The sequence below is a fragment of the Sinocyclocheilus rhinocerous genome, unplaced genomic scaffold, assembly GCF_001515625.1.
Source record: "Sinocyclocheilus rhinocerous isolate Xijiao unplaced genomic scaffold, SAMN03320098_v1.1 scaffold156, whole genome shotgun sequence".
Lineage (NCBI taxonomy): Eukaryota > Metazoa > Chordata > Actinopteri > Cypriniformes > Cyprinidae > Sinocyclocheilus > Sinocyclocheilus rhinocerous.
In genome coordinates, this window is record NW_015662023.1 from 339,380 (window position 1) to 352,485 (window position 13,106).

Genomic DNA, 13,106 nt, shown 5'->3' on the forward strand with positions numbered 1-13,106 from the left:
TATCATCACTTTTGATCAATTTAATGCATCCTTGCTAAATGAAAGTATTAATTTCTATTAAAAAAAAAATTTAAAAACTGACTCCAAGCTTTTGAATGGTATAGTGTATAATGTTACAAAAGCTTTATATTTCAGATAATGATCTTTTGATCTTTCTATTCATCAAAGAAACCTGAAAAACATTTACTCAACTGTTTTAAATATTGATAATAATAATAAAAAAAAAAATTGTTGAACAGCAAATCAGCATATTAGAATGAAGGATCATGTGACACTGAAGACTTGAGTAATGATGCTGAAAATATAGTTTTGATCACAGGAAAAAAATTTAATTTTAAGATTTATTCAAATAGAAAGCTGTTATTTTAAATAGTAAAAATGTTTCACAATATTACTGATTTTGCTGTATTTTGGATCAAATTAATGTAGGCTTGGAGAACAGAAGAGAATTCTTTAAAAAACATTAAAAATCTTACTGTTCAAAAACTTTTGATTGGTAGTGTACGATGATAGCAGTTATTGCCATTATAGCTAGACAGTGTATTCAGACCTAGCTTAGGTCAATCATTTGTTGGTAATAGCGCAATGCGAACTGCATCAAGCACTTTTTTGTGAAAGAAGCATACTGTATTGTCCCGAATATAAGACGATATTTTTTTCTTGGAAATACATCTGAAAAAACGAGGTCGTCTTATATTCAGGGTCTAGACTTTGACATGTCAATAATACACCCACAACACTAGGTGGCGCCAAATACGCATAAACGAGTGTGCCATGAAATACGTAATGTAATGCGTGTTGTAAAGATCGCGAGTAAAAACAAAAGAAAAGCCTTTTTCCAGAAGGTACATCTGGAAAAAGGGGGGGTCGTCTTATAATCAGGGTCGTCTTATATTCAGGCCAATACGGTAGTTTATAATGAACCTAATTTACATTAAAAGTAGCTGTGCTTGCACAGAAAAGATGTCTATGATTTAATTTAAATGTTGAGGACGCACCCACTAAACTAAATTGCAGTGGTTAATGAGTAAGATGCAGGTATTTGCATTGACATAAAGTACCATCCTCAAAAGTGACGCAATATTTAGTGAACTACGTCCTTATAATTTTAGATGAATAGTTAAAGGGATACTCCTCCCCAAAATGAAAATTTTGTCATTAATCACTTACCGCCATGTCGTTCCAAACCCGTAAAAGCTTCGTTCGTCTTCGGAACACAATTTAAGATATTTTGGATGAAAACCAGGAGGCTTGTGACTGTCTGATTACGCTCTTCTGTGTCAGCCGTGCTGCACGGATGTGCTGTTTTCGTTCAAATCAATGCGTAAATACACGTAGAAAACGTATCCTTGTGTCGCGGCTGACACAGAAGAGCGTGCGCTGCTTGCATTCAGTGGTTATTCTCCAAAATGGCGCTAAGGTGATGCGGAGAGACACAGAGGATACGAATTGTTGAATAAAGTCGTTATTTTTGTTTTTTTCGCTTACAAAAAGTATTCTCGCCCCTTCATAACGTTACGGTTGAACCACTGATGGCAGATGGACTATTCTGACGATGTCTTTCATACTTTTCTGGACCTTGACAGTGTAATTTACTTGGCAGTCAATGGGACAGTCACAAGCCTCCCGGTTTTCATCCAAAATATCTTAAATTGTGTTCCGAAGACAAACAAAGCTTTTAGGGGTTTGGAACGACATGGGGGTAAGTGATTAATGACAAAATTTTCATTTTGGGGTGGTGTATCCCTTTAATGTTTCAAAGGCCTGAATGAGATTCCAGTTTCCCAGCAAATTGGCCAAATCTGGAATAATTATTATTTAAAAGGATTATAAATGTGTAGTTAACAACTATCATTCCTCGAGCTGTGATATGCAAATCTGTGTGGCCACAGTGCCAATTCACAAAATATGGCTGCACCATCTGGCAAAGATGTTTCAGGCAATGTGAAGAATTCTGGGATTTATTTGTTCCCCGAACAGAGAGAGGCTTTGATGTTTAGGGTGTCGTAGGTCTAAGTTTGATTAAGGCAGAGATGATCCAAGGGCCAGGAAGAATTTGTTGCCAATGCAATTCTCCAACAGTTTACAGGGTTAAGGGTGTTAAAAACAAAAGAAACACATTTTCGGCTTTCCTGGCCAAGTCTATGGGACTATGAAGCTTGTTTGTAAATACCCCGGCAGGGGTGGGAGAAAAAACAATGTGGGAATTAATCTGGTTATGGAATTTACTGTTAACTCCTTTGCAGTCGGATCTTGAAAGATTTTGTTGATCCTCTTTGATGGAGCAAGTTTTGAAAAGCCGCACCATTCAGCAGCAGAAGTCAGCAAAACCAATTAAATCCCAAAGACTGATCTCTTTCCTCTCACATTTGTCTGACACTATCATAATTCCATAAAGTTTGAGGAAAGAAAGATACGCTTCAATGTTGTTGGAGTATTGCCAGTGTCAATGTTTTTCCAAAAAAATATGATTTTAGTTTTTCTACTTCACAATTTAATGTTCAATTCAATGTTACATGGCATTCCTTGTAATTGCTTGTGAAATTTACTAGCAGTTTTAAAGTGCACTGGCTGTACTGCAGTGTACGTTGTAAATTATAATCTGCTTCAGAATAATATTTCAAATGTCACAAGCAGTGAGAATACGTCCAATCAGATGGCTGGAAAGCTTCTAATTTCTCAAGTTCATTATGTATGGCGTAGCTCAGTGTGTGTTTGAAACCTGCTATCCATAATTCATCATACTGATGTTTTATTAACTGCACCCAGTACATCTTTACCTCTGCCTGGCCAGAATATCCACTTAACTTTTATAGCGCTACAAGATTACAGAACCCATATTACAAAAGTTTAATGAGTCTCAGTTTCGGTGAGAAAGCTCTTGTGGCTTTAAACAAATCCAGCAACATTTGGAGGGAAGCTTCCTCTCGTTTCGCACAGTAATCTGCCCCAGTAATTGCCCTTTAAGCATTTGAGAGGGTTTTAATTGAAAAGTTCTTAGAATGTGAGAATATGGCATATTTAGCAGTAGTTTCCATTTTGTTAAGACTGTGCAGCGCTATGGCTCCACAGAATTGATAATTGCATTGTTTTTCAACTCATTAACTGGCTTATTAAAATGGGAAATGTAATATAGGGGTTGAGTTTTTTTGTGCGGCAAGCATCATTAGACTGTAGGCACATGTGTGGCATAACAGCGGCACAGCAGAGGCCATGGGTTATGATGTCTGTGCTGCAGTTAATGGCCTGAAGAATTGACCAGAAAGGGTAATAATTGTTATAGTACAATGACAGAGTAATATAAATGACAGCATTAATCTAGTGTTTGTGCATGTTTCTGCAGGTTAATTTGTATCTTCATCTATCGTGTATTTGTTTTCCCATTTATCTTTATTGCACATCTGACCCTATAAATGTGTGCTTGGCAAGAAGGTTAGCATTCCTATTCATCTTAATGGCAGTTGCTTGGCTGGTGCATGATCCCCACAATGGAATTCTGCCGTCTTTTAGAAGTTTTTTTTTATTTTTATTTTTTTATCCAGTCATCTGAACCATGAATGCCATGTGACTAATCGCACAGATAATGTCCTCTAATCAGTTAGTCTGCTTAAGATTAATGTATACTTTGGCTTTTACGCATACAATAGGGTATGCATGCAGTGTGCATGACAAAAATTCAGAAATCTGCACAGTACAAGCAGCTGCACACTTTTTTTTTTTGCACTAATTAATTTGTCATATCTTCTGGAGAGAAAAAGCGCAGACACTGGACAAGTATGAATCTTTCTAGTGCGCATTTGTCAAGCACCTGTGTTCCCCCAGGCTATCATTCTATGCAAAAAAAATGATGTGAAATTTGGGCTTTAAATTCTGCCCCATTATTACAGTTGACGGATCTGCCTCCGTCCAATCAACAAACGATGGACTGAAGCCATAAAAAAAGATCTGTTACTAACTCCATTAAATTAGGAGTAGCTTGTATCTTAGAAGACATAGTTTCATAGTCCCAAAAATCATCTCAGGTTACGTATGTAACCATGGTTCCTCGAGGGAACGAGACGCTGTGTCGGAAAACGCACGGGAATGCCTTCTGTGACCACGCTCTGAATCACATGTGAAATCAGTCCAATAGCTGAGCGGGACGTCACGGGCGGGTGACGTCATGACCAGGAAGCTATAAAAGCACATGCGGCGGAGCCGGCGTCAGCTTCAGGAATGAAGCAAGCGCCGGCAGGGATGTCAGAAGTATGGCACCGAGACACAGCATCTCGTTCCCTCGAGGAACCATGGTTACATACGTAACCTGAGACGATTTCCCTCTATTGATGGTCCCTGTACTCCCACGCTGCCAGACTTCCAAATCTCTGCCTAGTGTGGCAGCTTGCACAGCTGGGGCAAGAGAACAGAAGAGCCAGGAGTGGCTCGCATGTCTAGACCGTAGAATCTGACAAAGGTAATGGGTGTGGACCAACCCGCAGCGTTGCAGATGTTTTGCATCGAAACAACTGCTAAAAAGGTCTTAGAGGCCGCCACACTTCGAGTGGAGTGACGCAATGTGGGCAGCCGGCCCCCTCGAGAGCCGACTCTGCGTGCCTCGCTCCCAAACAAACCACGCACAGGCACAACAGGCACAACCTATAACGTGGCTTGCTCTCGCCCTTAAAATGCTTAGTTTTAGCGTGAGCCTTAGACATAGCTGGAGCTTATGACTATTCACAATTGACAGACAACAATAAATATGACTGACACACACAGAGCGCTTCGCTGAATGACTGAAAAGCTGACGCCGGCTCCGCCGCACGTGCTTTTATAGCTTCCTGGTCATGACGTCACCCGCCCGTGACGTCCCGCTCAGCTATTGGACTGATTTCACATGTGATTCAGAGCATGGTCACAGAAGGCGTTCCTGTAGCGTTTTCCGACGCAGCTCGAGTTCCTGAAGAGGAACCAAAATGTCCCAGTGTTGGGATATTTCACTATAATCTCAAAAGTATGTACCTTCTCAACACGGTCAAAATACATAATTTTAATGCTTTAATGCTTAAATCAAAGTATGTCTTTGATTATACAAGAAAACATTCTAGTTTTGTTGCATCATATTGTGTTGCCATCCTGCAGTGTAGATGCTGTTTTTTTTTTTATGTCTCTTTATTGTAAATTCATATAAACATGTTACCACAACGTACTGAGAATTTCAGAAAGATTTTGCGTCATCTTCAAATTGGTCACTGAACACTTCAGATTCTCCTTTTAGCACACTGCTAAATGAAATAAGAGCTAGATAATTAGTTAAACTAATTTCTTAGCCATTTGTGAGTTCTGTTCATCTCAGACCAAGCATTCATGACTCCTCCTGCCATTCATCTTTCCCACTCGCTCAGATCCATAATCAAGGTCCAGTACACATAATGAATGGAGCGAATTTCAGTGTGTCACCCACAATGCATTGCTGGAGTGATGCGCCTTAAAGCTGTAATTCCTTAACGTTATTTGCATGATGTCATAAATCCGAATCCGCTGCTAACGCAGCGATTAATCTATTGTAACATTAAGGGGGACGTTTGCAAGCTTTTCCTCTGATTTGCGGGTTCATTTTTTAATATGTGCGCATGCTGACTTTGACAGAGCAAGGACTGCTCTCATCCCCTGCATGCAGACAAGTCAGTTGTGTTGACGCTGAAGCATGTCTGAAGGCATTAGAAAATCCAAGGCTAAATAAAGAGCCGAGCTAGAAAATGCTTGTTCTCTTTTAGCTCTCATTGGCTCCTTTGATAATTTATCTCACTGAAAGTGAGCCCATGTCAGTTCTTTTAACAGACTATCAAAAGAGCTAATGTTGCTTTTGTTAATTCTACTTCTTTAATCTTCTCTGATGAGTTTCTCAAGCAGGGTCTTCCCTTTGGTTTTATCTGTAGTCTGAAGAGATAATGAAAATGAACATAATGTCTTTATTCTCAAAGGAATAGTTTAACCAAAAATAATAATCTGTCTTTTATTGTACTCACCTTCTGAAATAGTTATGTAATCAAAATTGTGCACTTCTGTTTTCTCTGGGTTTGCAGGTGGATTTCGCCTTCATCGTTTGGCAAAGTTTTCCAGATCGGATCGTAGGCTACCCAGCACGCAGCCATTACTGGGACAGCGGGAAGGGGAAGTGGGGTTATACCTCTAAATGGACCAATGAATACTCCATGGTGCTCACAGGAGCTGCGTTCTACCACAGGTAATCTCCAGACAACACAAAACTGACCTGAAGAGCATTATTTTGTTTTTCTTTTGCTGCATTTTTTCTATTCTATTCTACCTATTTTTCTTTCTTTTTTTTTTTCTTCAACAAAACATTGCCGGCTAACAATTAGCATGTGCTAACAGTAAGCATTAAATTCTATGCCTAGCCACGGGGTGGCAGAATATCTGTAGTGCTTAATTCTTATAGATTGATATTTAATTAAATACAAAGTTCTGTCATGAAACTCTGAAGAGCCGGGGGGTGAAAACTTTTTGAATTTGAAGGACAGGGTAAATTTAACTTATTTTGTCTTCTGGGAAACATATCTCCTGTAGCAGTACTTAATGAAAAAAAAAGTGGATCATTAAGGTAAGAACACAGTATTACGAATCATACTGAACGGGGTAATTTTTATAAATTCAACTATTATTTTCTATTGTGGACAATATGTAAACATCTTTTATGTGAAATATCTTATTCAGGTCAGTACTAAATAAACAATAGCATGCATTTTGTATGATCCCTCTTATTTTGGTAAAATGTTTCAGATTCTGAAAGGGGGGTGTAAACTTTTGACCTCAACTATAATCACATCATTATTCATATGGCATAGCTGATTGCTTTCTTTACACATCAGCAGCCTATGAGCTTGCTGCTCAACATTCAAATACTCGGCTAGTGCTTGTTGTAGCAGTTGCAGCGTGCTTCAGAAACCCTCCACCTCCCCCAGCTCCACCTGTATAGATCTGCTATGGGATGATTTCATGTATGTTATATATGGGGGTTGTTTCATATATGTTATATGTGCAACTGCAGCAGCAGTATTTCCTACATGCTTACAACAGCATGCCTGTGGATGTATTGACAAAAGTAAATTCAAATAGTACAATCGCAGTAAGGCGCCTTTCCACTATCTCCGACATTCACATAGGTTTGTTGCTGTAGGATCTCTGTCTTTGAACGGAGACACTTACACGATTGAGTCACACCTGAAACAACCACATTCCTTTAAGACAAACTGAGGCACTCCTCTGCAACCAGCTGCGGTCGTAAAACTCATGCAGGGTCAGTCAAGGGTTGAAGCAGTTCCTGTCCTATTTAGCGTATCTCTCAAGAGACTCAGATAAAGACAGGGCTTAAATTCTAACTCAAACGAGGATACAAAACTATCTTTGTTTTACGGGCTTTCAAGGACCAGATGTGTGATACCCCTGACCATTTAACACATAAATTGCTAAATCCGATCAACAAAAGAGACAATTTTAGAGCTCCCTGTCCAGCAGAAGGATGGCAGATCCACACTCGCTTGACATGGGCATGACCTCAGGACACCTCCCCTTTTCCCCCTGCATTCCAAAAAAAAGGGACACAAGCTTACACAGACGATTCATAAGACAATCATTTGAAAGTATCGGAGCAATAGATTCACAAATAATATGTTGTATGTCTTATATATATATGCTTGATGTGTTCATGTAATCAGTGCAACTTTAATCAGTGTTTATTACCCTTTTTAGGAAATGAGGTTATTAAAATGTGTGTAATATGTGAAGTTTAATCTTGAACGAATAGGCACGACAAATGCAGAATGATGAAATGAAGTAAACTTTATTTGTATGTACAATATTTGCATTTAAGAGACTTTATAGACGTATTAACAACTTTTAGAGGTGTCCTCATAATAAATGGGAGCCTCTTGTTAATGTATGCACGCTCCGCCCCCAAAGAGGGCGATTGGGAGATCGCGCCGTGGGACGGACTATTAACCCGTGGCCAGGGGGAATACAGTTATTCAAATTGTTAAAATATACTAAGAATCACCGGCTCGCTGGACGACCCTTGATTTAAAGTGTAAACTATCAGATTTGAATTCAGCTTTAATCAGGTTGACTCAGGATTTTCAGATTCGAGTCCTTTTAAAACCTGAATGAATTAATAATAATTAATTCCCTTACAAATGAGTAATTTCATTACATTGCATTTCACCTTTTAATGGCAGTCGCACAAAAAAATTCATGAAAAAATTAATGAATAATGAATGTATGAATATATCCGCACAAAACAAATGACTGCCAATATTTCTGAAAGAAAAGCATAGAAGGTTTTGTAGGGCTGAGCAACGTAAATAGTTATGCAATGAATTATAAAATAATTATTTTATACTTAATTATTCATAACTGCCCATTTTGCAGAATTGTGCAGAAGTAGTGTTTAAAGAATATCCTTTTAGTGCACAAATACTGATAATTTTCACCTCATGCTCAGCACACCCAAAGCTTAAATTGGATTTGAAAATTCTGCATATTCATATGGTCGGAATTCCATGCAGTTCCCATAAAACTTTCCATGAATGATTTCCAGTCTGTCATTTGTAGGAGACAGTGGAAAGGCAGTTAAAACTCTACTGTTGTCATTTCACGAAACTCACAATAATGACATAATTTTTCTTAAACAATAATAGTAATAATGTGTTGTTTTAATGAACTTATTAATATAAATGTAAATATTTTTTTCACCTTGAGGTTCATGGTTTCCATAAAAACAGCAAGTGAGGAAAGAATGAAAGAAAGGCAGAAATAAATGTATGAAACTTTTTGCAAAGCACTTTAGTTCTTGTTTCATTTGCTCCAATTGTTTCAGAGACCCAGAAACAGTTGTGGATTAAAGTGTGTGTCATCTGAAAATATCCGTAGTCAGTTTGCCATAGCTAATACAACCTGATTAGCTGAGTTTACTAATCCTTTACAAAAATAAGCAAAATCCTTTGCTTATTTTAATCTGCTTACTTGCTTAGCTTCTTCATAGGGCATTACATACACAATCACCAAAAAATAACACTAACTAAATATTCAACAATTGTTGAAGATTCCTAGAGCCAGGTCTGACTTCAAATGCTATTAATGCTTGCCTTGTGTATGCAAGAAGGGCACATGACTTTTGAGAGGTACGATAAAGATTTTTTAGTGAATAATACAACAGGGGATGGAGTTGTCATCTCACATCAACATTTTTTGACTGGAGGAAGTGGATCATGGACTATCGTGGATATTTTGGCCAGAAGTGATGGTTAAAATGGCTTTAAAGATGGATTTGTTTCTTACAATCACCTAGCTTTCCACTTCATTAATTGGTGGACAGGAGTCGTGTCAATTACTCGTGGATTATTATGATGTTTGGACTCTCATTCTGACGGCACCCATTCACTGCAGAGGATCGATTAGTGGGCAAGATGTAATGCTAAATTTCTACGAATCTGTTCCAATAAAGAAACAACCTCATATAGTATTTGTGTGAAATATTCTGTTAATTTAAGTCTGTTCTCACAAAAAGCTTGTATTCTCTTACTATATTCCTCTTCCTTTGCAATTGTTAAAGCAATCCTCAGTGAGTTATGTCAACTCGATCTCATGAAAGTGCGTATAAATAGTACACCAAATAAAAACGAAAACTCGTGGTATTGATACGCAAAAATGGACTTTGGCGTGTATATGCTACGCGATGGGTAGGTTTAGGGTTGTGGGGTAGATGCGTATCATATGTACGCGAAAACTGCGTATCATATGCACGCCAAAGTTCATTTTTGCGTATCAACACCACGAGTTTTTGTTTTTATTTGGCGTACTATTTATATGCATTTTCATGAGACCGGGCTCGAATTATTATGACAAAATGCATTATGAAGAAGAGCTGCACCTGTTCTGCAGCTGCATTAGAGCTAACATTAGCAGCATATCATATGCACGCCAAAGTCCATTTTTGCGTATCAATACCATGAGTTTTCGTTTTTATTTAATAGTTTTACTATTTATACGCATTTTCATGAGACCGGGCTCGTTATGTAGAAGAAAAATATCTAAACAGTCAGACATGCCATTAACACATGCCCCTGAACATGCTACATGTTCACTTGTGAAAAATGTTTTTATAACATTTTTCATATGCAGAGACATGAACCAAAGTCCCTCAAAAGATATCTCAAAAGACTTTTATACAGTACCCTGATTTCCCTGAGGAAAGAAACAACTGATTTGTTTCTGTAGCTTGTTAAATATAACTCTGAAATACAAATGATATATCAAGTTCTATATAAAGCTAGACTTAGTAAAATATTTCTCTGAAACCTAGCACATAAATATTTCTCTGTTGTCTCTCTCTAGTGATCTCAATGTGAATTCATCTTTCATCATGAAAATATACAATTGGCTTTGCTACACTCTGGTTACTATTTCATTCATTCCAGCCTTTAGGGTCGCCGGGGTAAAGGTTAGATTTTCCTTCATATTTACATGAACTTTTGGTGCAATAAACAATTATTTGTGACAATACTCCCAGTTTCTGCTCATAAAAAATTTGGTAAACAATAGCTTTGCAGAAATGGCACTGGAAATATATTACCTTATATTATTGGGCCTTTAATAATAATAATGCTGAATAATAAGTAAAAAAGATTGAGAACCACTGTTTTATTCATTTGGAGTCATCCTGCGGGCCCCTTGGATGCTTTCTGAGCCCCCTAGTGGACCCCTGCCCCTTGGCTGAGGACCACTAGACTACAATATATGGGATAAATTATTTTAGCTGAAGAGAATATGTACGCAGAGCTGGGTAGTAATTTATTACATGTAATCTGGATTACGTAATCAGATTCCAAAAATTAAGTATTTGTAATGAGATTATATTTCATTTTAAAATACTCAGAATCAAATACAGTTACTTTTTATCGATTACATGATTGCATATTATTCACACAATAGCAATAAATTATTCATCATTGATTGATTCTCCCTAATTCCTCTTTTTTATCTTTTAAATGTTCCTTTCTAATACTGCTTATATACAGTGGGTACGGAAAGTATTCAGACCCCCTTAAATTTTAATGAGGAAAAAAAATTAACTTAAATGATTTTAGCAAAAGGTTGCAATATAACAAAGAGTGAAAAATTTAAGGGGGTCTGAATACTTTCCGTACCCACTGTACATTCAGATGGTCTTCCAGTTTTGTGGACATTCAGACAAAGAATGCACAATATTAAAATAGACAAATTCACTTTATTTCTTATTTGCATATAATGCAGGCATTCCCAAACCTTTGAACATCTTTCACCTAATATATTTATTTGAAGTACGCTGAGATTTTAAAATAAATATTTTAGTAATTAAATATCACATCTGCATGTTCACGGTTCATGTTGTTTAATGGTCACATGACGTGCAGGTAAACAAATCAAATATTTTATTTCAGTAAGTGTTTTATTTTGATTGATGTTATTCTAAAATGACTTATTTTCATTTTCAATTTTTATGATTTAATTCATTATTAGCTTTTCATTAAACTTATGAAGCCCCTGCAGTTCATTTACAAACCACAGTTTGGGAAACCTTGAAGTAATGTAATGTTAATGCATGTTATGAATTACAACGAATGGAATATAGACTCTTTGTATTTTTATATCAACATGGTATGAGATTATCCTATTTAAATCAATGTGATAAACAACTTAAAAAAAATAATCTAAAATTAATCAAAAAGTAGTCTGATTACATTACCTAAAATGTGTAATGTAATGGATTACGTTTCTAGCTACATTATTGTCATTTGGAATCAGTAACGGGCTACAATTTCTAAGTAATCTACCAAGCTCTGTATGTACATACAGCAAAAGTCTAGAGTATGTTATACCTACATTATAATTCTGTAAAATTGGTTAAATAGTGTTAAATAAATACACTTGTTCAGCTGATAACTAACAGGTTTTAAACTAGATACTTTAATTAAATACCGTAATTAAATATTTAGAAGTCATACAATTTTTATTTCATTAAAATTGTATGACTGATAACCATTATAAAGTCTTGCAAGTTAGTTATGCTACATCTTTAACCAGCATCCTAGAAATGATATTGCTTGAATTTTTTGAAAGAATGTTTGAAAGAAAAATAGAAAGACATCCAAAACAAAAGAACACAAAAACACAATGGACACCATCCAGCACCCTAGCAACACTCTAAAAACACTCAGAGCACCATAGCAACCACACAGAAACACCCTGAACACCATCCACAACACCCTAACAACAGCACAGCAGGGATTCACAGCTTGTTGAATCTTCAGTCACAGGTTTTTTCCGGTTCTCACAGAATTTGGACAAGAGGCTGGTACGAGGTCAGTGTCAGGTGCTTGTAAAAGCCGAATGTGAGACCTGCTGCGATAGAGATCGCTCAGAGACAGGCTGATATTAAAGCAGCTAATAAATGTTCAGTCTGACAGCTTCACTGGCCATATTTTAACGATAAATGGCACAGGTTAGATGGAGTTCACAGTTTGTTTTAGCTGAAGGTCTGTGAACTCATCACTCAAAACACACACACACACACAGACCTTCAGACTGACACATCACACACCCGACACACAGATTAACTGCTTTGCTACTGGTCAGCGAGCTGACACACCACCTGCAAAGTGACCCCAGTTTAAAGTGTGCTGGAGAAAAGGACATAAATAAACGTGTGAAGAGAGATAAGCCACCTGCAGTGCTGAGAGGAACGCTCTGACGGCTGTCCCTCAAAGAGAGAGGGAAGGAAAGAGAATGACAGAATAGACGTCTGCAGGCAGGAAAGGAGATTCTGTTTAATAAGGACAGCGAGAGAGAGAGAGAGAGAGAGAGAGTAGGTGTCACTCACATAAATTAAAACATCTGTGTTTTTGAGGTTCTCACAGAAGGGTGGCCTCTCTGTCTGTGCTGGATACCATGACTATACTCTCAGTCCCACCCAGAGTAACATTTTATTACTCGTAGGTTGCTCTTGGAGCTCTTGTTTAAGTTGTTTCTCCTAACCAGGGCCGCATTAAGACCTCACTGGGCCCCGGGGCTATGAC

The 13,106-nt window shown here is 37.5% G+C and overlaps 1 protein-coding gene across 1 annotated transcript in view; it reads left to right on the forward strand.

Moving 5' to 3' along the window:
- The window catches only part of LOC107727350 (exostosin-1), a 333,036-nt gene that overhangs the window by 315,561 nt on the left and 4,369 nt on the right, over positions 1-13,106 (forward strand). The window contains exon 9 of the mRNA XM_016537193.1: positions 6,063-6,223. Coding sequence (XP_016392679.1) covers positions 6,063-6,223 — 161 coding nt within the window. The remainder of the gene's footprint in view (positions 1-6,062; positions 6,224-13,106) is intronic.